General features: G+C 34.2%; 1 protein-coding gene across 3 annotated transcripts in view; it reads left to right on the plus strand.

Annotated features, from left to right (window-relative positions):
* ATF7IP (activating transcription factor 7 interacting protein) overlaps nt 1-27355 on the plus strand; it is a 118202-nt gene that overhangs the window by 85286 nt on the left and 5561 nt on the right. For all 3 annotated transcript variants that reach the window (XM_037136567.2, XM_037136566.2, XM_037136565.2), the window contains exons 10-14: nt 6101-6162; nt 19400-19478; nt 21899-22054; nt 23684-23863; nt 25618-25730. In XM_037136567.2, the coding sequence (XP_036992462.2) occupies nt 6101-6162; nt 19400-19478; nt 21899-22054; nt 23684-23863; nt 25618-25730 (590 nt within the window). The remainder of the gene's footprint in view (nt 1-6100; nt 6163-19399; nt 19479-21898; nt 22055-23683; nt 23864-25617; nt 25731-27355) is intronic.

Consider the following 27355-nt stretch of genomic DNA (forward strand, 5'->3'; position numbering starts at 1 on the left):
TAGACATTTATGTAATTTATGATGTGATTCCCTTGATAAGTCTGGTACCCAGCTGGCACCATCCCTAGTTATTACAATATTATTGACTGTATTCCCTACGCTGTACTTTATATCCCTGTGACTATTTTGTAACTACCAATTTATATTTATTTTTTTTAATATTTTTAAATTTATTTTTAGAGAGAGGGGAAGGGAAGGAGAAAGAGTGGGAGAGAAACATCAGCGTGCCCCCTCTCATGTGTCCCCTACTGGGGACCTGGCCTGCAACCCACACATGTGCCCTGACTGGGAATCAAACCAGTGACTCTTTGCTTCACAGGCCTGTGCTCAATCCACTGAGCTGCACCAGCCAGGGCTAATTTATATTTCTTAATCTCCTTACCTTTTTCACCCATCCTCCCAAACCACTTCCTGTCTGGCCACCATTAGTTTGTTTCTGTGCCTGTACGATTGTTTGGGGTTTTTTTGTTTGTTTTTGTTCTTTAGATTACACATGTAACTGAAATCATATGGTACTTTGTCTTTCTCTCTCTGACACATTTCATTTAACAAAATAGCCTCTAGGTCTATTCATTGTTGTTGCAAATGATAAGGTTATGTTCTTCTTAATGGTTGAATAATATTCCATTGTGTATGTATACCATATTTTCTTTATCTAATCATCTGTTGATGGATACATAGGTTGCTTCCATATCTTGACTATTATAAATAGTCTTGCCATGAACATACGGATGACTACATCTTTTCAGTTTACTGTTTTGGATTTTTTTTTAATAAGTACCCAGAAGTGGAATTGGTAGATCATAAGATAGTTCTATTTTTAATTTTTAGAGGAACCTCAGATGTTTTTCATAGTGTCCACAACAGTTATACTTTTATTAACAGTGCGTGAGGTTTCCCCCTCACACACCCCTTGTATCCTTGCCAGCACTAGTTTGTTGATTTATGGATAAACATTCTGACAGGTGTGAGGTGATATTTCATTGTGGTTTTAATTTGTATTTCACTGATGACTAGGAATTTTGAGCATCTTTTCAAATGTCTATTGTCTTTTTGGAGAAAAGTCTATTCAGGTCCTCTGCCCACTTTTTAAATTGAATTTTTGTTGTTGTATGTGGTGGGTTTTTTGTTTTATTTTGGTGTTTAGTTGTAAGTTCTTCATAAATTTTGGAAATTAAGCCCTTACCAAATATATCACTGATGATTTTATTTGTTTCATCGATGCTTTTCTTCACTGTGCAAAAAACTTTTAAGTTTGATACCATCCCATTTATTTATTTTTTTCTTTTGTTTCCCTTGCCTGAGAAGATATATCAGAAAAAATATTACTAAGAGCAATGTCAAGAGAGTTAACTGCATATGTTTTCTTCTAGGAGTTTTATGGTTTGGGCCCTCTAGATTTAAGTTTTTAAATCCATTTTGAGTTTATTCTTGTATGTGGTGTAGAAAGGTAGTTTAGTTCCATTTCTTGCATGTATCCATCCAGCTTTTCCAACACCATTTAATGAATAGCCTGCCTTGGAGCTATTCAAGTATGCCAATGGAGTAAAGACTCCATTGTATATATATTTGAACTTTTTTATTATGCCTTTACATTTCTGACTTTACATTTATGCCCACCAGTTTTGGAAAGATAACAAGAATAAGTAAACCTCATATAAAATTGCTACAGTAGCTCTCATATTGATATAGTAAGTAACATGAAACGTAAGGCACAGATTCTGAAGTACAGTATTACTTTTATAAGTGACATATAGAGCCTTTAAAAAATTTTCTCATGTAGCCCTTAGTGATGTCTTGCCCTCTGTGTATATTTTCTCATATAAAATAGTGATGGTATTTCACAGAATTGATGAGAGAGTAGTCAGTGAGTGACAGATAAAATAATACTTGACTGAATCTGAGTATTACCCTACATACAATTAACATCTGGGATGTAAGGGTAAATATGAAATTTTATATAAAAATGAAATTGTTATTGATACTAGTACTTAAAATTAAATGTTTGAATAGTACAACAACATTTCTTAGTGTTATTGGATTTTGTATTGTTCCTTAGACACTAATTCATGTTGGGAACACTAAAAGATGCTTACTTTAACTCTCAGGGAATGAGCAAAATATTTGGAGGTTACTTCGTTTTTTCTAATACTTTTTCTCCTGATCCTTAGTAATTTTTAATAAGGTGAAAGATGATTGACTTATCATGGTCATTGTTTTACATGATTTGGGAGGCTTTCCTCTTTATGAAATACTGAGCCTAAGTTGACATTGTTTTAAATTTGTAGTTCGTAGTCAAAAGATAACAAGATATTCTTAAATATAGAGCTTTTCCTGAAAGACCATGGCCTTAAAACAAATAAGTAACTTAAAAGATTTTATTTAATGTTATGAATACTAGTATCCTAAACACTTCTATAAATATCAGAATTATAATATAATTTCATTATTCTGGTCTTTAAAATTTTTTATGAATATTTATTGACACAAGGGGAATATTTTTCCCAAGTTATCTAGCTAATGTACTCTATTAATAGTAATCAGTGTCAGTCTGTTTGGCATTTATTTAATTACTTGACTTTTTAAATTATTGTATATAAAATTAATAGTTTTCACAATCATTAATTAGTACATCATTTCTTGTGATGGTGTACATTTATACTTATACTTAAAGCTGCATATTGCAACATATATTTAATATATTTATATGTACTTTAACATATTGGGTTGACCAAAAAGCCCGGTTAGTTTTTTCATAAAATAAAAGACACATTTTTCATTTTCACCAATAACTTTATTGATTTGGATATTTTGGAGTATGTCGGCTATCTCCCCATGGTGTAACATTGATTGTTCTCAGTTAATTTCTCAATTTGATCTCTATCAACTTAAAGTGCTCTACCTGACTGTGGGGCATTGTCCAGTGAAAAATCTCCAGCACAAAACTTCACAACCCACTCTGGACACGTTCAATCAGTCACAGCACCTCCTCCATACACTGCACAAATCTCTTTGCATTTCAGTTGTGATTTTACCTTTCTTGAAATAATGAAGCATAATATGCCAAAAATGTTGCATGTTTTCTTCCATCTCCAGTATTAAAATGGCTACACAAAATTCACCAATTTTGATGTTTTTTAAAAAACTGCACCCTGATATGACAGGCAGTCTAACAAAATTATGAAACGTTAAAGACAACTAAGCACTACTAGAGCCAACTTACAGAAAAAAATAGTGGACTTTATGGCCAACCCAATATAAATTATATTAAGGAGATCTTCATCTCAGGTTCTATTTAGAGTGCTTATATACATTTGAAAGTGGCTTATTAGATATTAACCATAAATGTGAATGGTAAGCTTTGTATATCATTCATAATGTTAATTAGAATGAAATCTTATTATCATGCATAATTTCAAGGTCCCATAAATGATGTTAAAGTAGGCATGTAGCCTTTTAGATTTTCCAGAACCTAAGCTGAAGCCAAAATGCAAATTTCAGCTTAATGTGAAGGTTGAAGCCAAACTTTAATGCATACCTAATGTCATTAATTAATTAGATATATATTTAAAACTTTTAAAGTACTGTACTTACGTAGGTATTTTCGACCTAATAATATATGCTGTCTAAGCAGATTGTGTGCATTTGTATGTATTTTATTATCATTTGTATATCCTTATAGAGTAAGTCAGTATTTTCTGTTCATACTAGAGTAAAAATCATCCTACAGACTGTTTGGAAATTTAGGACTTAAATTAGTGGTGATGTCAGTCATTCATGAAATATTGAATGCCTATACTGTTCTGAAGTCCTGTAGTATGTATACAGGTACAGGATATTACCTGTTCTCACTAAGCTCTAATCAAATAGGAAACTTGAGTCTTAAGTAAGTAATTAATTATAAATATGTTGAATTAGATATGCAGGAGTTTTTATGAGGAGATATGGGAGTTCTACAAAGATAGAAGATAATAAATTGAAAGAAAGTAGAAAATAGGATCAAAGGATTTTGACTACTGGCTGTAGTGAGGGGAATGGTTTAGAGGGGAGAACAGTGGAGCTGGGAGAGCAATTAGGAGGATCTTAGAGGTGGTATTATGAAGTGGTTTAAAAGTTCTGCATCTCATTCATTTTCATACAATTGTTCAGCACCTACTAAGGGACACTAGTAATTGGCATTTATATAAAACTTTTTTATGACTGGCAAAAATGCAGTATTGATTAAAAAATAAGAATAGTGAGATAGAGATGTTTCTGAAATGATAGATTTGAAGTACAGTTTCTCATGTCACACCTAGACTAGACTGATTTTATAACTTTACTTTCAGAAGTCATCTAAGGTATTCATTATAGTAAAAGGAAAAAAAGATGCAGTGAAATTGTAAAATGTCATTTTAAAAATGAAAATAGTGTAACAAAAGGGCAGGGGAATATTTATTGAAAACCTCCTTAGGAATATTATTACAGTTCTTTGAATAATTAACTCAGCCTTGATAGTGTATATGTTTGTGTATGTGTATGCATTTATATGTATATGAAACTTTTATTGAGCAGTCTAAACTTTTTGAGTGTTGAATTTTTTTATGTGAGGTTATTTCAACAGAAAATAAAATGAAGCTGCTTTTCTGAAGTTATTTTTTATATTCACTTGAAAATAAAAATGAGTTTCAAATCTCAAATAATGTAGTAGAACAAAATTTGGTAGTAAATGACTGATGTTTGGTGATGTCCTCAGTGTATTTAATGCACTGCCATGTAGGGTCAGTAGCTTGGGAGTCATTTTTATTTAAGTGGTATTTCAGGAACTTCACAGTCCAACACAACAGATGCTGGTTAATTATAAACGAAGTAATCTAAGTATTAAAATAAATAAATAAATAAATAATAGCTTCATACAGTAAGAACTAAGATAATTCAGATAGTGTAGGGAGAAATTGTAAGGGCCTTTTTTTTTTTTTCTCCCTAGCCTTGAAAAATCTCTTTTAGCAGGTGGGTATTTATTCTGATTTTTTGTACAGGTTTTATATGTATATATGAAAATACATAGTTCTATTTTCTGGGGTTTTTTTTTTAACATAGTTTACCTTACATGTGTTCTTAAGATTTACAAATGATAGAAATCCATATTTTGCCTAGGAAATTTATCTACAAAAAGCAAGAATGGATGTTTTAACATCAGAAAACTTACCTGGCTGGTGTAGCTCAGTGGATTGAGCGCGGGCCTGCGAACCAGACAATCATGGTTCCATTCCCAGTCAGAGCACATGCCGGGGTTGCAGGCTGGTTCCCTGCAGGCCAGTTCCCATCAGGGGACCCACGAAAGGCAACCATACATTAATGTTCCTTTCCCTCTCTCCTTCCCTTCCCCTCTAAAGAGAAATAAATAGTAAATAAATAAAAATAAAATCTTTAAAAAAATCAGAAAACTTCTATTAAAGTGATTTGCTACATCACCAAAGAAAAAAATGTAAATAATCACCTCAATAGATTCTAAAGACATTTGATAAAATTCAGTACCATCTCTTTCAGTACTGAGACAGAAAAACATTGGTTTACTTTCTGTGCCATTATGGAAGTAACCCATGTATGTGTGTATACTACAAATTCAACACAACTTAATTGAAAAATAAAGAAAAATCATCTGTGATTGAACTACTAGGATTATTCATGCATATTTTCTCAGAATCACTGTGTTAACTATCTTTCTAATGAATTTACCACATTTTTGCCATGTCATTGAATTTTTTTTTTTAAGATAGGTAGTATGGAAATATGGTACCTTATTTAACCATTCACTCACATTAGAACATTTACATAAGCACATCTTAAATTATTCCTCTTAAGATATTTCTTAGGATAAGAGTTAAAAATTTCTGGGCCAGTGGGTATGTGAAATTTTTTGATTTGTTGTGAATTTGCCCTTCTGAAAAATACTGTGACAGTGTTCTGTAAGAGAGTCCATTTACGTAGGTGACATGCTGACAGACCAAAAAAATTGAAAAAAAAAATCGCATACATTATTGTATATGAAGCAACACAACCTTTCACATTTTCAGGTGCTTTTAAAAATGGCTGACTTTTTTTTCCCTTGACTCTTCAGAAAACCAGACAAAAACAATAGATGCTTCTGTTAATAAGAAAGCAGCTGATAGCACATCACAGGTAAGATTTTCCTATTGTGTCAAATTAAAATTGTTATTACAGTTCACTAGAGAATGGATTTCCATCAGTTATCTTTAATACAATGAAAATTATTCTAAGTGTGTTCTTTACAACTTTTCAAAGATTTCCAATAACTTCTCTGTAATATTTGATAAGAATTGAGTTTTCTTTACTTAGTAATTCTCTTAGAGATAATATTAGTTCATTATGTTAACCTACTGCATGGCTCATATAATTGACAGTCTAATATTTGCCCTCATATGGCGTAAAGATTCAGTCTGCACATGTAGCTTCATTCTGCCTCGTCTTTTTAAAGGTCTCACTCATTCCCCCCGCCACACACACATATATACATATACTCCCAATGCATGTTAGAGAAGCACCGTTTTAGTTTCTTTAAAGCTGATCAGACATAGCTATTTAGAAGGAAAATTTTGGTCTTCTGATCACTGATTAGTATTTTGCAAATCTTTGTACTTTTTTTGTATTAAATTTTAATTATCCAGGGATGGAGTACTTTTTTCATATATTAACAATATTCTTCCTATTTCTTTCACAATATTGCTTTAGGTATTATAATAGACTTATTGAAAAGTCATTAGGTTGATAGTTTTACTTTCTGCCTGCCTCTTAATCATTTCAAGGAAATCATGTTTTTCCAAGAAAAACAAAAAGTCTTGAATAAGTCAGGCATGAATAAATGACATGAATTTTAAAACAAGGACATAATGATCTTCAGTTAGGACTTTTGCTCTAAAATGAAGGATTTTTGACAAAGCTGGTTATACTAGTGGTTTATAGATCAAATTAAAGCTATTAGAAATATTAGTTTCAGCCTCCAGTCCAGATGGCAGCACAGGTAAATGCTTGCATTCTTTCACAACCACTTGAAAATTACAACTAAACTAAGGAACAACCATCAGTCTGAACCACATGAAATCTAACTGAAGTCATACAACTAAGACTGTAAAGAAGAAGGCACAATGAGACTGTTAGGAAAGGTGCAGACATGGAACAGTTTGGTTTTACACATACGTAACAATTGGTAGGATTATCTTGGCTCCAGCGGTTCTCTCTGAGGAATGAGGGGTCCCAACCCCACACCAGGCCCCCCAATCCAGGGTTCCAGTGCCAAGTAGAGAAATCCCCATAACTTCTAGCTGTAGAAGCCAGTAGAGATTGTGGCTAAGTGAAGCAGACGGCTTCTAGGGTCCCAGGTGTTCCTCTTAAAGGGTCTGCATGCGAACTGACTTGGACTAACTTGCTTTAATCCCAGGACTGGTGCAGCAGCTCAAAAGGCATCAGTAACATACAGGATGAACTGAATTCTCTGGCATAATAGCGAGAGCTTTAGAAGCAGCTTTCTTCCAGACAAATGTGCCTGTCACTGTTTGCCCTGCCCTGGTGATTAACCTAAGACCCCACTCCACCCAAATTGTGGGCCAGCCCAAGTTGTGTGTGATAGCTTTTTTATGTGAACTGCCTGTCTCATCTCATGTGTCCCACTTTCCTAAAAATTCTCAAATAAGCAGCCTCTGGCCCCAGCATGTCCAGTACCTCCTGCTAAGTGGCCTCAGGCCCAGCACTAGGGGCTGTCGGCATTTGTTTGCAGCTTGGCCTCTCCTGGGCACCTCCAAGCCCAGCATAAGTAGCAGCCATCTGTCAACTGCTTTGTAGTCCATGTCGGGGGTTGCCCTAGGCAGAACACAGGCAATGCCTGACCGTGGTCTGCACCTCCTAGGAAGCACCAGGGCCAATGTACCTGGTGGACAGCTTCAGATCATGTTGAAGAACAGAACGTGAAACCAAACCACATGAAAGAACAGAACAAAACTACAGAAAAAGAAATAAACAAAATGGAGAAAGGCAATCTACCAGATGCAGAGTTAAAAACACAGGTTATAAGTATGCCAGGTGAATTTAGAATGTGAACAAAGAGGTAGGAAACATGAAAAGAACCAGTCAGAAATGAAGAATACAGGAAGTCACAGTGGAGTAGATGAAGCAGAGGGTCAATTCAGAGATTTGGAAAATAAGGGCACAGAAAACAAGCAGAACAGGAAAAGAAGAAGAATCCAAAAAAAGTGAGGGTAGTGTAAGGAAACCCTGGACAACTTAAGTATACCAAACTTCACATCATAGGGATGCCAGAAGGATAAGAGAGCAAAGAATTTGAAACCTAGGTAAAAAAAAAAAATAATGATGAAAAACTTTTCTAACCTCGTGAAGGAAATAGACATGCAAATCCAGGAAGCACAGAGTACCAAACAAGATGAGCCTAAAGAGGCCTACGCCAAGATTAGATACAAAAAGAGAATCTCAAAAGCAGCAAGAGAAAAGCAGTTAGTTACTTACAAGGGAGCCCCATAAAACTGTTGGCTAATTTCTCAGATGAAATTTTGCAGGCTAGAAGAGATTAGTATGAAATATTCAAAGTTATAAAAAGCAAGGACCTACAATTTAGATCACTCTACACAGCAAAAGCTGACATTTAGAGTTCAAGGACATATAAAGAGCTTCCCAGAGAAGAAAGAGCTAAAGGAGTTAGTTCACCACCATCAAACCACTATTAGGTGAAATATTAAAAGGGTTGTCTTTAAGAAGAAAAAAAGATAAAAATATGAATAATGAAGTGGCAATAAATACATACCTACCAACAATTAAATTGAAAATGAAAATTGATAAACAGAACAGAGGGATTCATAGATACAGAAGCTGTTTTTGATAGTTGTCAGATAGAAGGAGTTTTAAGGGGATGTTGATAAAGATAAAAGGAATAAGTACAAATTAGTATTTACAGAACAGTCATGGAGATGTAAAGTAGAGCATAGGGAATACAGTCAATAATATTGTAATAACTGTGTGGTGGCAGGTACGTGAGATTCTATCAGGATAACATAGTAAATTATATAATATTTAATCACTGGGTTATAATCCTGAAACTAATATAATGTATGTTAACTGTAATTGAAGAAATCATAAATGATTTAAAGTAAAAAATATTTAATTTTGTACAAATTTTGGCAATTTTATGTATGATATTAAAGATCAAAATTGTGATTATTTCTGAGGCTATCTTGTGGATTTTAGCTATATTTCCAATTAAAAGTATATGGAGTACTTTTTAGGAAACATGTGATATACAAAATGTTGATCATTATGATAGAGCTGGTGGGTTTTATTTAACATTTATTGGAAGGCTAGCTTTACTTTATAAAATAAACCTAAAATAAAAAATTTATAAACATCTTTATTTCAGTGATTTTTGTTGTTGTTCAGACAAGGTAAGTAACATTTTCAGGATAGGAAAATGATGCTGTTATGGCTGTGTTTCTTAGGACAGTTCTTCTAAAGTTATAGTGTCTAAAATAATAGCCACTAGTCAAATGTAGCTTTTCAAATTAAAATTGAATTTTAATTAATTAATTAAATTTAATTTAAATTTTAATTCACTCCATGTGAAGTCTCAATAGCCACATATGGCTGGTGGCTATCATACTGGAAAATAGTTATAAAACATTTTCATCATCTCAAAAAGTTATATGAAGTGAAGTGTATATAATGTAAATATTTAATGAAATTAAAATTGATATAAAATTTATAATACTTTAAAAAATTAAGAAAAATTAAGCAAAATGATATGAAGTCCAATTATACCCAACTTCTTTTTATAGTCTAGAAAATTTAAAATATTATATATTATTCCACACTTCACAGATTTTGAATCTAAAATATTTTACTTTATATTGATTGTGCTATGTAACTGCCATGTTTAATGAAACAAACCCGTACCAGTTATAAGTCACCTGAAACAGCCCTGGCTGATGTGGCTTTGTGATTGAATGCCAGCCTGCAAATCAAAAGGTCACAGGTTCGATTCCTAGCCAGGGCACATGCCTGGGTTGTGGGCAAGGTTCCCCAGTTGGAGGGAGGTAAGAGGCAACCAGTTGATATATCTTTTACACATTGAGGTTTCTCTCTCTTTCTCCATCCCTTCCCCTTTCTCTAAAAAAGTAAATAAATAAAAATCTTTTAAAAAATTAAAGTCAACAGAGACAGTAAGTAACTGTATCAGACAACAAAGAGAGTGCAACAGAATAAATTGAGCTCTCGGTGGAAATCTTATTTGGCTTTGAGGAAGAAGAATTCAAAACCAGAGAATGAAAATCACAACCAAGCACTTTGTCTAGGCAGATTACCTGCGAAAGCAAAGCCTTGTCAGAAATAGCAAAGTTTCAGCTTTGAGCGAGTGCCAGTTGTAGATATGAATAATAAATAAACAAGCTTTATTTTATCATTAGAAAACATTTTAGAAGTATGTATGTACTGCCAGTTATAAACCCATGCTTTGCTGGCTTGACTTTTCTGGTACAAATAAAGTTTTGTCATTTTGCTAAATAACTTTATTAATGTAACACTCTTGGTTTTTTTAATATTTATTAAGAAATTAGCTTGTTATATGCCCCTTATTAGCAAATAGAAAGTAGTGTGAAATAGCCTGTGATTCTTTAGAATATCACTATTTAAGTATGTGCTTGTGACTACCTTATTTTTTCTATGACAAATCTTACATAATTGTACTTCTAAACTCTTTAACACTTTAACTCTGTGGAGGTCATGGCTGATTTGAGAGACACAAGCAAACTATTTTGTTAAATATTGTTACATATATCGAGTGCATAGGTTCAAGGTCATGACTAGCTGCTCAATTCATCTGTTACTGATGTTAAGCTGTGCTTAAGCTATCAGTTTTGTTGTAAGGGTGTGTGATATTCAATAGTAAATTGTATCTGAGAGATGTAGCAAACTCTGAAGTCAGTGTTGGTGTAGTTATTTTTAATTTTTAATTTTTCCACAAACTTGGAAGTCAGGGTTGTTTTGTTTGGTTTTCATTTATTGTTGAAAATGGCTGGAAATATATATTGATTTGATAACCTAACAGGTGTTGAAGAACTTCAGCCAATTGTATTCCATCCAGTCCAATGATGAGAATGATAAAGTAAAATGTGAAAATGAAAGTGATTTAGTAGATGAAGATTATGTAGAAGTTAGTTCAAAAGATTCCAGTACTAAGGAAGATATTTCTAGTGAAGATGAAATAGATAGGAATGAAAAGTATATTTTTGGAAAGGATAAAGAATGAAAATGGAGGGAAAATCCAATAAGAAGACAAATTAGAAAACAGCCACAGAATATTTTGTGTCATCTTCTGTGTATTCAGCGAAATGCAAAAAGTGTCAGAATAGAACTTTAAACTTTGAACTGCTTTATCACAAATGATATTTTAGATCTAATCTTATTATATACAAATGAATACATTGATTCTATATTGAGCTGATTTTCATGAGAAAGAGATGCTAAATGAATAGACAAAACTGAATTGAAAGCATTTTTAGGCTTCTTGTATCTTGCTGGTTTACATCACAGCAATGAGCTAAATTTGCATCTTTTATGGGCTAGATGATAGTGGGATTGAACTTTTTAGACTTAATATCTTTATGGAGATTTAGATTTATTCATAATTGTATCAGGTTTGATGATAAACTTACCGTCTTAGAATGCCTATAAGTAAACACATTAGCAGTTGTGAGGGACATTTTCTCAGCTGTTTGTAGAAAATTGTTACTCTATGGGACAGAATGTAACAACAGACAAAATGTTACCTGGATTTAGAGGCAAATGTCAGTTTAGATCATTTATCCCTCCACACCGAGTAAATATGATATAAAAATTTTGGCTATAGTCAGTTCAAAAGTTTTTTTACACAGGAAATCTTGAAATATATGACAGTAAGCAGCTTGACAGTCCTTACTTGATTAGTAATAAACCATCAAATGTAATCAAGAGACCTGAAGAGCCATTTACTCCTCAGGACATAATATTACAGCAGATAATTGGTTCACTAATATAAATTTTGTCTCCGACTTCAAAAAGAGGTAACTTTCAGCCCTGGCTGGTGTAACTCAGTGGATTGAGCATGGGCCTGCGAACCAAAAGATTGTGGTTCGATTCCTAGTCAGGGCACACATGCCTGGGTTGCAGGCCAGTTCCCAGCAGGGGATGCATCAGAAGCAACAATACACTGATTAAAAAAAAAAAAAAAAGGTGGGGGGTGGGGAGGGAAGGGAAGGACAAAGAAGTAACTTTCATAAGTAGATCCTGTTCATAAGAATATACCCCAACTGTCCCCTGAATTTCTTTCTACTAAAAGAAGGCCTGAAAAAAGACAACTTATTTGCAATTGGTGCAGATTGCTCACTTGTATCTCATATACCCAAAAAGAGGGGAAAAAGGTAAATTTAGTTTCAAGTATGCATTTTGATGACACCATATATTTAGATATGCAAAAGCCTGGCATAATAGAATGTTACCGCCAAACAAAGTCAGGAGTTGACACTCTGGACCAAATGATAGGTACGTGTAATGTGGCCAGAAAAACCGTAAGGTGGCCTACGGTTATATTCTACATAATTTTGAATATTGCAGGAATAAATGGTCAGTGATTCATATTCTGAACAACAATGTGAAAATAAGGCACAGAATATTAGAAATCTCATAACGCAGTTAGTGTCAGAACAAATAAAAAGGTAATCAGAAATCTCTACAGGTGTGCATAAGCCTTTACACCTAAAACTTCATCATTTTCGAACATACACTGAAGAAATTCTAATGACAACTTAACCTCTCTTGACAAGCAGAAAAAGAGAAGAATGTATTAGGTGCTGTGTACATCCAAAATGAGCCGCTTGCCAAAATATTTTTGCTGTTGTGAAAAGCATATGTGCCTTGAGCACAGCAGTATTGTTTACAATAACTGTTAACAAATGTCTTGCAAAGCCAACTACTGAAGATTCTAATTAATTAATGTTAAAGATATTTTTTATTATATATTTTAGCAATATTCATGTTTTAATTTTTTTAAAGTTTTTATTCTTGGATTTATATTTTGTTAATAATTTCTTTAATAATTTAATAATGTGACTGAAAATTTAAAAATCACGTATTATATAAATGTAATGCTACTTTGCGGTGCTTAAAAAATTTTTTTCGCATTTAAGCACATGTTAGCAATGAATGTATCTCTCGGATACAAGCGATCTATGCTGTAATTTTTTTGACTACAAACTCCACAGGGTTAAAGTTAATAGAAATTGGAAGGACTTTTGAATAACTTGTGTGGAAATTATTGTTGTTCAGTCATACCTAGTTTAAGAAATAGTTAAATATGTAAAATATTTTTGTAGTCCTTGAATGAAGATTTCTCTAATGTCCTCCAAATAAGTTCTTAACATATTTCACATAAAATATAGTATTACTACATGTTTTACTCATATATCTCATTTTACATAATACATTAATAGTATATGAGGTCTGTCCAGAAGGTACCCAGCCATATAATATAAAAAATAAACATTTATTGAAGAAGATACAAGAAACATTGTACATAGGACAGTGACGCCTCAGTCCCCTTCAACATGGGCACCTTGGGTCCTCACACAGTTCTCCCAATTGCCATCAGCTACCCTGTTATATTTTCCTGAATCTTGTCGATGGTTTGAAATCTCTTACCTTTCAAAGGTGATTTTAGTGGAAGAGTCAGAAATTGCAGGGTGCCAAATCCGGGATGTAGGGGGTCTGAGTCACCTGGGTGATTTGATGTTTTGCCAGAATCTCTGCACAAGACATGATGCATGAGCGGGTGCATCGTTGTGATGAAGCTGCCAATCACCTGTTGCCCATACCTGTGTGCCTTCTGAATCATCTGAATAATTTCCACGGAGGAATGTTCAAGTTTAACACAAAATTGGATGCAGAATCTTTGCTCTGTTTGCTCAGTCATTTTGAATGTGACAGCTACACAGCCCATATGCTCACTCAACAGTGTCTCCTGCCCCCACTGACTACTAACAGTGAAGTCATCATTGTTTACACGTGCACATTCCAGTCCACTCTCCTTGGCTGCCAGGTTACATGGATGTTGCACAAACCTTCCTTGTTATATTAACAGTGGCTGGACTTTTTCTGGATAGACCTCATATTTCATGGAGTGAAAAATTTATACATTTATTCAAATCATCAGCATACATTATAAAACAATATTCTTTTTATGTTGCTATGTGTAGTTATATTGCTATTTTGAGAGACTCAAGCTCACCCTCAATTTTGGTGATTTACTAGGATTCATAAGGCTCACAGCAGGATACTCATGGTTACAGTTTACACAGCAAAAAGGCAGAAAGCAAAAATAACAGGAAAAAGATACATCAAGTGGGGTTCAGAGAGGTTAAGCACAGGCTTCTAAATCCTTCTGTGTCAAAAAAAAAAATTCTTCAACATCACATAGGATGTACTTTCTTGTTATTAACTTCAAGGACATGTGCCAAGAATCTCTGCCCAACAAAGTTTCATTGAGTCTCAAGGTCTGAGGTAGTTTTGAGAGCTGATTATATAGCTACATCTTTCTTATGTAACCAGCCAGGACAGTTCAAATGCAACATTCGGACAGTAAAATCGAATGTACATCTACTATCTTGATGTTTGTTCACATCAGTCTTGACAAGCCAGTATGATCCAGTCCATTTTTCAAGGTGTAGTTAAGAAAATTATTAATCATTAATGGAAAAGTTCAAAGGGCTACTTCTTGGTAGCTACCCAAGTCTCTTTTATAGTTCCAAGTTCCTAGGAGAGATGTGTGAAGAGTGAACACCAGGTCTTCTGTGTTTAACTTTCTTCCCAATTGTTGAAATGCCCTACTGTAACCATTCATATATGTAATTTTTATTTGTTTCATTATAGAAAACAAACAACAAAAAAACCCTACAAGCCAGTAGTATCCTTGCTCTCTTGAAATTTCCTTAGTGTTCATTTAATGAGAATGGTCATTTAGGGGAAGTAACTTTAAGTAAAATACATTTCTTAGTATTAAAACCTACTTAATGGCAACTAAGATTTTTTTTAATAGTTGCAAGTTGAGAACTTCAGTAATATGTGTAAATGCAGATATAAATGTGTAATGTCTCTGATGAGTTTTCTCAGAAATGATAGCAGAAAAAAATGTAACGATACACATATGTATATGTGTCTGCTTAATCTGTACCTAATGACAGAAATAAGCTATTAGAGTCAAACAACCTGGCTGTTGTCACTTATTAGTGGATAGACTTTGGGCTTGGATTTTATACTTAACACCTTGAATTTTTCACCTATAAAATATGGCTAATGCTGTTACCCACTTCATAGGATTATTGTAAAGATTAGATTGGTTAATGAATATAAATATTTAGTACAGAGCCCAATAGCAATAGTGCTAGCTGTCATCTTAAAATTACTGTTAATAATTACTGAAATAATTACCAATTTTATCTCTCAAAAAGAAAATATATCCAGGAAACTTCCTATAGCATGTGATAATAGATAAATTGGGACTTCTGGCCAAGATGGAGGCATAAATAGACATTTATTTACTGTGTTAAATAAAAGTGTTAAATAGACAAGGAGGTTGTGCCTCCTTGTACAACCAAAAGAAGGAAACAACAAATTTAAAAACAAAAAACAACCAGAACTAATAGAAAATTGAACTGTATGTAAGTCCGACAACCAAGGAGTTAAAGAAAAAACATTCATCCAGACCAGTAGGAGGGGCAGAGACAGGAGAGGCAGCCGGGTGGAGAGGACTCACAGCAAGGTGGTGGCTGGTAGACCAGGAGAGGCAGCACCTTGTGGACTGGGCAGTCCCACATTCATATGCGGATAAACCAGTAGGAATAACTGGAGAGCAAGATATACCAAGCAACCCGGGTTCCAGTTCAGGGAAATAAAGCCTCAGAGCCTCTGACTGAAAATACCTGTGGGGGTTGAGGCAATGGGAAAAACTCCTGGCCTCACAGGAGACTTTATTGGAGAGACCCACAGGGTCCTAGAATGTACACAAATCCACCAACCCAGGAATCAGCACCAGAAGGGCCCAATTTGCATGTGGGTAGCAGGGGAAGTAACTGAAAACTGGCAGAGAGTAGAGAAAGTGACAGTTTCCTCTCTGACCCCTCCCTCACATACAGTGTCACAGCGCAGTGACATGGATTGCCCTGTGCTGGTGAAAACTTAAGGCTCCACCCGTCATACGTAACAGATGTGCAGAGACACACACAAAAAAAGCCCAAATGAACGAACAGATCACAGCTCCAGAAAAAGAACAACTAAGCAATGAAGAGATAGCCAACTTATCAGATGCACAATTCAAAACACTGGTAACCAGGATGCTTACAGAAATGGTTGAATATGGTCACAAACTAGAGGAAAAAGTGAAGGCTATGAAAAGTGAAATAAAGGAAAATGTGAAGAGAACCAACAGTGATGGGAAGGAAACTGGGACTCAAATCAGTGGTTTGGAGCAGAAGAGAGAAATATTTAACCAAAATAGAATAAAGAAACAAGAATTTTAAAAAATGAGAGGCTTAGGAACCTGCAGGACATCTTTAAACATTCCATTATCTGAATCATAGGGGTGCCAGAAGGAGAAGAGGAAGAGCAAGAAATTGAAAACTTATTTAAACAAATAATGAAGGGGAATTTCCCCAGTCTGGCACAAGAAATACACTTATAGGAAGTCCAGGAAGCTCAGAGAATCCCAAAGAAGTTGGACCCAAGGAAGAACACACCAAGGCACATCATGATTATAGATAAGGAAAGAATCTTAAAAGCAGCAAGATTAAAGAATAAGGAAAGAATCTTAAAAGCAGCAAGAGAAAAGGAGACAGTTACCTACAAAGGAGTTCCCATAAGACTGTCAGCTGATTTCTTAAACCTTACAGGCAAGAAGGGGCTAGAAAGAAGTATTCAAAATCATGAGAGGCAAGGACGTACATCCAAGATTACTCTAACCAGCAAAGCTATCATTTAGAATGGAAGGACAGATAAAAGTGCTTCCTAGATAAGGTCAAGTCAGAGTTCATCATCACCAAGCTCTTATTATATGAAGTGTTAAAGGGACTTAGCCAAGAAAAAGAAGATAAAAAATAAGAACAATAAAATCATGACAAATTCATAGCTATTAACAACTGAATCTGAAAACAAAAGCACACTAAGCAAACAACGAAAATAGGAACAGAATCCCAGAAATGAAGATCCACATGGAGGGTTATCAGCGGGGCACAGGGAGGGGCAACAGGGAAAAGGTACAAAGATTAGGTAGCCTAAATGGTAGGTACAATAGACAGAGGGGTGGTTAAGAGTCATGTAGGAAATGTAGAAGCCTAAGAACTTATATGTATAACCCATGGACATGAACTACAGTGGGGGAATGCAGGTGGGAGGGGGTGTGCAGGGCAGAGGGGAATAAAGGAGGGGAAATGGGACAAGTGTAATAGAGCAATTAAAGTCTTTTAAAAATAGATAAATTGAATGTCAGGTTATGATTATTAAAAATACAATTTAGCAGATGAGATTTGATTGTAGGCCTTGTCTAGTTATAGAGTATACATTATAGAAAAATATGAACTTTGTAGTAGAACATCAAAACATGAAATGAAGGTAACAAAATTAATGGGAGAAATAGACAAATAGGCCCTTTATATATAAAGTTTCCCTCTTTGTATTTTATCTACTATTTATATGATCACAAGAAACTATGCTTACTTTTTTCAGTGTGTTTGTGTCTTTCATTTAAAATGAGCATCTAGGAGGAAGAATATATAGTTATTTCTTGATTTCTTGATATCCCATCTGACATCCCTATATTTTGACAGGAAATTTTAATCTGTTTACATGTAGTATAATTGATATGGTTATATCTAGGTCTGCTGTTCTGTAATTTTTTAGATTTGTTTTATCTAAATTTTGTTTCTATGTGGTTTGGTTATTTTTTGCTTTTTGCCAAACTTTTGGGTTTTTAAAAAATACCTTAATCTGTTTCTATTTTTGTTTTTCAGTTTCTACCTCTTAAAATTACACAATTGTTAATATATTTTTTTAACTTTTAGAGGGGAAGGAAGGGAGAAAGAAGAAGAGAGAAACTTTGAAGTGGGAGAGGAACAATGATTGGTTGCCTCTCGTATGCCCCCAACTGGAGGCAGAACCCACAAACCCAGCCATTTTAGGTTCAATTACCTGACTGATCATTGAACCATCGCACTTTACGGGTCGGTACCCAACCACTGAGTAACGTCTGTCACATGGCTGAACATATATTTTTAAATTTTATTTATCCTCACCCAGCAACTTTTTTTTTAAAGGTTTTTATTTATTTATTTTTAGAGAGAGAGAGAGGGAGAGGGGGAGAGAAACATCAGTGTGAGAGAGAAACATCTATTGGTTTCCTTTCGTAAGCACCCCAACTGAGGACTGAACCTGCAACATAGGAATGTGCCCTGACCAGGAATCAAACCTGTGACCTTTTGGTTTGTGTGTTGAAGCCCAACCAACTGAGCCACATGAACATATTTTTAGCAGCTACTTTGCAGTCTTTGCTAAATTCAACATCTGGCTTCAGTTGGAATCATTTCCAATTAACTATCTTTTCTCTTTGGTTGTATTTTACTGTTCTTTGTATATTTGTCTAGTAATTTTTGATAAATTTAAAGTTTAGTAAATTTTGAAAAATGGACCTTAGTGATATTTTGTAGTGACTGGGTTCTGTTACCTTCTTTGTGGATTTGTTAAGTACTTTTAGTATTAGATTTTACAGATTTGCAGTGTTAATAAGTCATTTTCTTTGAAGTCATTATCATGACTCCAGGTTTATAATTGTAGGACTTACAATTGATATTATTAACTTGGGAATGGACCCAAAATTTCTAGCTTCAGGGGCTTATTTTCTTTAACTTCACAAAATTTGGGTTTTGCAAATGAAAACTTCATTGGTTTTAGTTGATCTGCAGTATAATATATCATAAAGTAATTATGATTAGCATTTATAGTCAGTCTAGCAGATTAACACCTGAGATAACCTTCTGAGAAATGTGTCATTAAGGGATTTCATCATTAATGTGAGTGTCATAGAGTGCACCTACACAAACCTAGATGGTCTAGCCTATTACACACCTAGGTTGTATGGTCTAGCCTGTTGCTCCTGAGCTACAAGCCTGCACAGTATGATACTGTACAAAACAACACAAGAGAAAATGATAGTCATTGAACCAGCCTATTCATTATCCTTATAGAATTTTCCTCCTTATTATTTCATGTTTTATTTATGTCTGCCAATGTTTCTTTTGTAAAATGAAAAGGTTTTGTTTTTCAGAGTGGAAAAGTCACAGGCAGTGATTCAGGTGGTGTCATTGACCTCACAATGGATGATGAAGAGAGTGGAGCTTCACAAGGTACTTAATATAACTAATCATACTAAGTGATGCGTTGATATTATTTTTTTATTTCAGTCTAGTGTGATATTTGATGAAATAGCTTATGTTTGGTGTATTCATATCCTTTCTAGAATGAGAGTTTTTTAGATTAGAATTAAAAAATGAAAATCAAATCTTGAGTGAATATAAAAAAGCATAGAGGAAAACAGAGCAATTAGGAGAATATTAAACTTATGGAACACCTATCTTTTTATATCTGTTACTTCACTTGATCTCTGCAATAACCACATAATGCCCATTTTAGAGTCGAGGATAGATTGATAGACTACAAAATCGGTAAGGGAAGTGTATATCCAACCCAGGTTTTCTGACTCCCAGTGCCTTATGCGTGTGTGTTGTAATGTAGTTACTTTTAATTGTGTGTACGTGTAATTGGTTATTTGAAATAATTACATTTAGCATTATAGTAGTTAAGTGAAAATGAAAGTAATGTTAAAAAGTATGCACACCCAAAATTCTCAGCATTATTCTGAGTTATAATATTTAGAAATAATATGAGATAGATATTAACCAATAGTCCAAATTATTCTTCTGCATTGTTAATAGACATTCTATGAGTAAAAAGTTTCATGGTTAAATATGCTTAGGAAATGTGTAGTAAACAAAATTACATGTTATTTTTCTTTTTTATTGAGTTTATTAGGGTGACATCGGTTAATAAAATTATATAGGTTTCACCCTGGCTGGTGTAGCTCAGTGGATTGAGCATGGACCTGTGAACCAAAGGGTCACTGTCCTATTCCCAGTCAGGGCACATGCCTAGGTTACCCATCAGGTCCCCAGTCAGGGGTGCGCGAGAGGCAACCACACATTAATGTTTCTCTCCCTCTCTTTCTCCTTCTCTTCCCGTCTCTCTAAAAATAAATAAATAAAATCTTTTTTGTTTTTTTAGTTTCTTTTAAAAGAATAGAATAAAATTATATAGGTTTCAGGTGTACAATTCTGTAACACATCATCTGCATATAGTATTGTTTCACCACCCCTAGTTGTGAGGTTTTTTTTTTTCTTAATACAGACTTCTCTGAGCCTTTACTTTATTAATTTATGATGTAATTATCAAACAATGATTCAAGATATAAAGTATTTCTCAATTTTATTTGCCTGTACAAAATAAATTTGTTCAGTGACTTATCTGTAAATCTCCGTGGTGATAATTATATAATGCATGTGGAAGTTCTGGTATGATGAGATACTAAGTTAACTACCTTAAAGACATTAAATATAAAAAAAATCTAAAGATTTAAAAAGTCACATTTTAGGGAATAAGGTATTTCATTTGATTTTAGGAAAAAAATAAGTAGCTATTGATTAAGCAGCTATTAAGTACAGTTGGTTTTGTGACAGTACAGTCACTTTTTTTGTATAAAGTATAAAATTGAAAGAGTTATGCCATCATTTGTCATGGTTGAATTCATTACCACTATGACTGTTCTTAAAAAGTTTCAAATTATCCGTATTGTTTTCACTATTTTTTATAGAGAAATCTAAATATAATGAATTCCTAGAGGGCAAATAAATACAGGTTATTTTTGAGAGAACCCAGGTAGGGCTATTCTGGTGCTCTTGCCATTTCTCTTTCCAGCAACCCTGCCTCTTGGGATCTTTTTCCATTGCCCCACCTTTGATGTACTTCAAATTCTCTTATTCTAAAGTGCATTATTTTCTGTAGCACCCAGTTAAATTTTTACTTCCTAAAGCCTTACATTTTATTTACATTTTAGAATTTTATTTACATAGAAACTTATTTACATTTTAGAATTCTATAAGACAGAAATCAGTGAGGATCGTTTGGGATAGAAGAGCTTTTAACTTATACTCTTTATGTTATATTGTATAGTGACTGCCTGTTTTCAAGGGCTTCTTCTGATATGCATACATTAATTTCATTGGCTATTGTAGACTTTTTTGAGATAGACACTCTGTATTTTACTGTAAAGACTGGATAATGTAAATAAGCAGCCATCTGCTTTATTAAACAAAAGAATCTAAATAACAGACTAATTAGGATTTATGATCTGTGGTGAAAAACTCATCAGTTTATAGGTATTTGTCTAGGAGAACGTCCTTGATATAGTATATATGTAGACATATATAAATATAGGAAGTGAAATAGTTTTAATTGATATGATGTATTGAGTTCAAACAAGTATTCTTCCATAAAAATCAAACAAAACATAAAATTGTATTTCTATAAATGTGAATTGGAATCTGTGGTTTTCACATTGGCAAATACATGTAATTAAAACAGAAAGAAATTGTTTGCTAAGCAGTAAATGTGAGTTAGTGGCAAGCAAATGTTAAATTTGCCCATAAAGGAAAAACCTATATTTTTAATTTTTTTCTATCAATAATTGTAATGTCCCACTTTTAATTAACAGACACTAAAAAGCAAAATCACACTCCTGTGTCAGCCATAGCTTCTTCTCAGCCTGTGTCTCGACCATTGCAACCTATCCAGCCAGCACCACCTCTTCAACCGTCTGGGGTGCCAACAAGTGGACCATCTCAGACAACGATACACTTACTACCTACAGGTAACTTGCTGAATCATTGAACTGAAGCTTTAGTTTTGTCTACAATGAAATATGACTGTAATCAAGTGGACAGGTTAGACAGAAAATTCTCGTCGTTACTTTGAAGACAATGTGTCTTTTCAAATGCAGTGTAACTTAGTTTTCCTGACTGTCTTAAATAGCAGCCCTTATATTGAATGGTTATATAGAAGACTTAAACTATATGCCTTTGTCATCTGCCACTGTAAACAACAGAAATGAGTATTGTTTCTTTGGAAGGGATGGCTGTAATGATTCATTCTAATTATAACCAACAAATTATAATTGACTAAATAAGAGTTTTTAAATAATTCTTAACTTGAACTAGTTTTAACTGGCTTACTACTACTATGAGGAGATACACACTACTATTTTATTTGTACCTCTCAAGAAGCTGTAAATCAGATTATTTTCAAGGTTTAGCTTGTATCTCCTAAACTGTTTGGCAGCCATTCAAGGCAATTTTTCTTCATTAAATAGCCCATCACTTAGAGGTTTAGCTGAAAGTTACTTATGTAATCACACTTCTCATTAAAGAAAATCTTGAGTTCACATGGAATTATATCCAGTGAAATTAAAATGGCAGTCACCTAATTTAAATAATTTAGAAAGATGTCATATGCAAGCCCATATACAGTACAGGTAATAAAAGGGGGGAATAAAAGGGGGGGAAGTAAAACTAAAGAGTGGAAAGGCATTAACCGTGGTTGAGGTGCTCTTTTTGAGGTGCATCTGAGATGAAGAGATTAGTATTCATCCTTGTATACTTCCATTTTCTAGTTCATGTTAGAAAGGCTTAGGAGTCTTTAGTAAAGAAACCTTTTTATCTTTGTATCTCCAGCATTCACCTCCAAATTTATTTATTTATCAAACCCATTTTTCCATATGAAAGATTTCTTACTGTTTTTTTTAATATAGTTAATATGTGGTCATTTATAAAATGTGATTCTAATTCAGAATTATTAACAAAAAGCTGTTAACTCCTAAAATCACTGTTTTAGTTACATATTGTGAATGAACATTTAGGACTCATTTTTTGATAAATGTATATTGGCATCACTCAAGGCATTAATGCTCGGTATGCCATAGGTCTGGAGGAACGCCACAGCAGACCAGAAAGAAGTCTGTATTTTAATGAATATTTTACTTTGTTGAATAAGAGATGATTTAACTCACCTGGAGAAAATGTCAGTTGTAATAGACAACTAGTTTCATGATCTGTGGGAATATAGTTACTCTTCTGGGTTTATACCCATTTGTAGACAGTCTGGAGAGCCTAAAATTCCACACTACTAGGAACAGTTTAACATGGAGGAGGGAAAATCCGCTCTTTTAAGTCACTTCTGTAAGGTTAGGATCTCCAGTCTAAACCTTTTCTTTATCTTCATATAAAAGATAAGAAGTAAAACTAAAGAGTGGAAAGGCATTAACCGTGGTTGAGGTGCTCTTTTCATCTGAATATTTCATCTAAAATATTATTAATTTTGGTTGGCCCTGTCAGCATTCCAGAAGGAAACTATTGTCTCTGTTTCTCTCTTTATTAAATATAGTACAAAGTTAATTAAGATAGGCTGTACTGCATTCTTAATATATTTTTGTACTTTTTATTAGCTCCAACCACCGTGAATGTAACACATCGTCCAGCAACTCAGGTGACCACGAGGCTTCCTGTACCAAGAGCTCCTGCAAACCAAGTGGTTTATACAACTCTCCCTGCACCACCAGCGCAGGCTCCCCTGCGAGGAACTGTCATGCAGGCTCCTGCTGTTCGGCAGGTCAATCCCCAAAATAGTAAGAGATTCTTTTCTTGTGTATGGCCCCGACTTAGTGTACTTATTCAGCATTTAGTTGGAGTACCTTTTATTGATATTAGATTTAGCAAAAAGGTTTTGTAATATCATATAAAACTATTATTAATTAATTTTTCTTCCATTAGGAGAGTTAACCAGAAAAATTGGACATGTTTATTATGTGATTTATGTTCTCTGTGTTGTCTTTAACTTTAATTATGGCCTGTAGAATTACAGTGTTCTGTGTGATGTTGGTCTGCACGCCACTCTATTAAGAGATATCTTGCTGAATTACAGTGAGAATGACTAATTGTGACTTAGCTCAGATGATGGGAGTAGTAGTAATTGATACCCTCCAAGGAGAGAGTCTTAAAGGTATGGAAGATGGCTGAGAAATGACAGATGGGAAAACATTAAAGGAAACTTGTGTCCACATACAGGTAGTTCCTGACTTAAGATTTTTTTGACTTTATAGTGGTGCAGAAGTGATTCACATTCAGCTGAAACCATACTTTGAATTTTGATATTTTCCTGGGCTAGTGATAGGCTATAAGTGATCTTCTCTTGTGATGCTGGGCAGGGACAACGAAACAGCTCCCAGTCACCCAGGGTGCGTGGGGGTGAACAGCTGATACTCCACAGGGTACTGTGTTGCCAGGGGTTTTTGTGTATCGCATTTTGTGTTTTCACATGCCATCATGTCTACAAAATACACATCTGTGTCTCCTGGTGAGAAGAGGAAGGCAGTTACTCTTGAGATGAAACTCAAGATAATTGCTAAACTATAGGCTAATGTAAGTGTTTGGAGCATGTTTAAGATAAGTGTAATGTTCAGTAAATTAAGTGTATTAAATACATTTTCAACTTATGATGGGTTTATGGGTTTATTTTACCATGCCCATCCTTAATTGCATCCCTCTCTCTATCAGAGGTAAGCATCATCCTTACTTTGTACTTTTCTGTATGGGTTTGCCATCTATATAGGTATCAATGATAAGGTTTAATTTTAAAAAATTTAATAGCAAGGAGAAATGTAGCTGCTTAAAGATACCACGATAATGCCATTGTTAGGTGATGGCCTCCGGGAGAATATAAACTAAGCAGAGTCTTTGGTTCATAGCCAGCTTCAACTTCCTCAAGTTTACAAGAGCTTTCCTCTGGGAAAATAAGTCAAGAAGGCCATCAGTGAGTTCTGGGAAGCTGGACTCACCACAGTTAGAGTTAAGTGGCAGAACTATATAGTGTGGGCCAGGTATGAACATATGGCAGGAATATCGTCTGGGAAGTAGGTGGCTCTAAATTTTCTGCTTCTTTTGCCTCGATAGTTTTCTGTTGGGTGAAATGAGTTTCATTCTGGCCTGATGGCATCTATACATGGTGTACCTCTAGTGTTCCAGTGTTCTAGGGTGTTTACTCATAGTTCTTTTGGTAGGGATTCCATGTATTCCTCTTCTGTGCTGGATCTCCTGTTCCTTCTACCTCATGTTTTCTTCTTTTCTTTGTTTCCTCTCTTGTATTTGTGGCAATATCCTCTAGAGGCTACTTGAGGGGAAGATTTTTTTTTGGTTGCTTGCATATATGAAAGTTTATTCGTCCTCATGCTGGAATGATACTTTAGCTGAGTGTAGACTTCTAGACTAGAAATATTTTTTCTTTATACTTTAAAAATACCACTTTACTGACTTCAAGTATTCACTCAGAGTTCTACCAAATTTAAAATAGAATTCCAATTTATTCCTCAATTTCCTTTTGTAGGTGTCACAGTTCGAGTGCCTCAAGCAACTACATATGTTGTAAACAATGGACTAACCTTGGGATCAGCAGGACCTCAGCTCACAGTGCACCATCGACCACCACAAGTGCACACCGTAAGGGTTGATGCTGGCTTCCCAAATTCTTTACTGTGAAGCTTTCAAATATCATTACAGTTGGTGTTTTTTTCTTTAACTACGTATATCAAAAGGAAATGACAGGTCTTTTGTTTCTCCTGCAGAATGTATCATAGACAGTAGATCTTAATCATTATGAACAAATGTTCCTAGGGATGGTAGTCATCAAAGATCTTTGAGTTTATGATGGCTTAACAGTGTACAAAAGGAGTCCACAGCTGAGGAATGTAAAGTGAAAGAGACCATTTTAACTTATGGGTTTATTAAAAAGAATATTTTTTTAGAATTAAAAAGCATATTTTAAAAAGCATATTTTAATCCTGCTGGTGTGGCTCAGTCATCCTGTAAACTGAAAGGTTGAGGGTTTGATTTCTGGTTAGGGCATGTGGCCTGGGTCTGTGAGAGGCACCAGCTGATGTTTCTTTCTCACATTGATGTTTTTCCCCCCTGCCTCTCCCTTCCTTCCCCTCTATACTTTTTTCAAAAATTATATAACAAAAATATCTTATTTATACCATAGTTTTGGAAATTTGATGAGCCATGGCATTTATTTATTTATTTTTAATTGTTTGTCTTTTTGTTTATTTGGGGTTTTTTTGCCAGATTCCATCCATGCGTATTGTTTGGAATAAACTGTAACTCACAGGAGGAGCATTCTTTTAATGAACTTAAAAAATATTTTTGAATAGCAGTTATCAAATCTATGTAAAAGTAGAGAAGTAGTATAACAATTCCTATGTACTCATTGCCCATCTTCAACAGTGTTAGTACTTTGTTGCCATTCTTATTTCATCTGTTACCAGCCATTTATTTCCACCACCTTGTGTATTTTTTGAAGCAAATTCCTGATATCATATGTTTTATTGGTAAAACTTCAGTAAAAACCATTGCAATAGCAAAAACAAAGCAATAATTCATTTGACCTGATTAGTTTTGATATGAGAGGATTCATAATCCTAGAATTTTAAGAATTAGAAAGGGTATTACAAGCCATTCAAGCCATTGTCAAACTTCTTAAATTCCTTTGCTCTCTCTCCAGTCAAGTTCAAGGCTTCAGCCATCTTCTCTTGGATTGTTAGCTATATGCTTATTTAATGTTATTAATTAAAATGCTTAATTTATTTTAAGAAAAAAGATAATGAGAGAGGAAATAGAGTAACATGGCCAGTATTCAGATCAGTTCTTCAGCTTTCAATGTTTTATCTGTTTAAATTTGATTTTTTTCTTTTTTAACTTTATATTTTAGCTTTTTAACTGAGATTGTACCATTTTCCAGACATATGTATGAATTTTTTCCACTGGGCATATAAATTTCAGCAGAGTTATAGTCCTTGAAGTTGTTTAGCATATTCTTTTAGAGTCTTTCTGTGTGCATGTTTCTGGTAGCTTTCAGAAGGCATGGAAATTAAAAAGATAGCATCAGACAATCACAGAATTCACTGTTACCATATGGAAATTATCCATTTAATGAAATACACATTAAAACAGCTTTCGTTAAATGAATTTGTTAAGGAAATTTTGTTTCACACCTTCCAATCTGAAGTCAGTGAGCAATGATGTTTCACTAGGGAAAAGAGATCACTCACTCCCTGTCCTGGCTTTCA

Source organism: Artibeus jamaicensis, unplaced genomic scaffold, assembly GCF_021234435.1.
Source record: "Artibeus jamaicensis isolate MK-2021 breed Jamaican fruit bat unplaced genomic scaffold, CSHL_Jam_final contig_233, whole genome shotgun sequence".
Taxonomy (NCBI): Eukaryota; Metazoa; Chordata; class Mammalia; order Chiroptera; family Phyllostomidae; genus Artibeus; species Artibeus jamaicensis.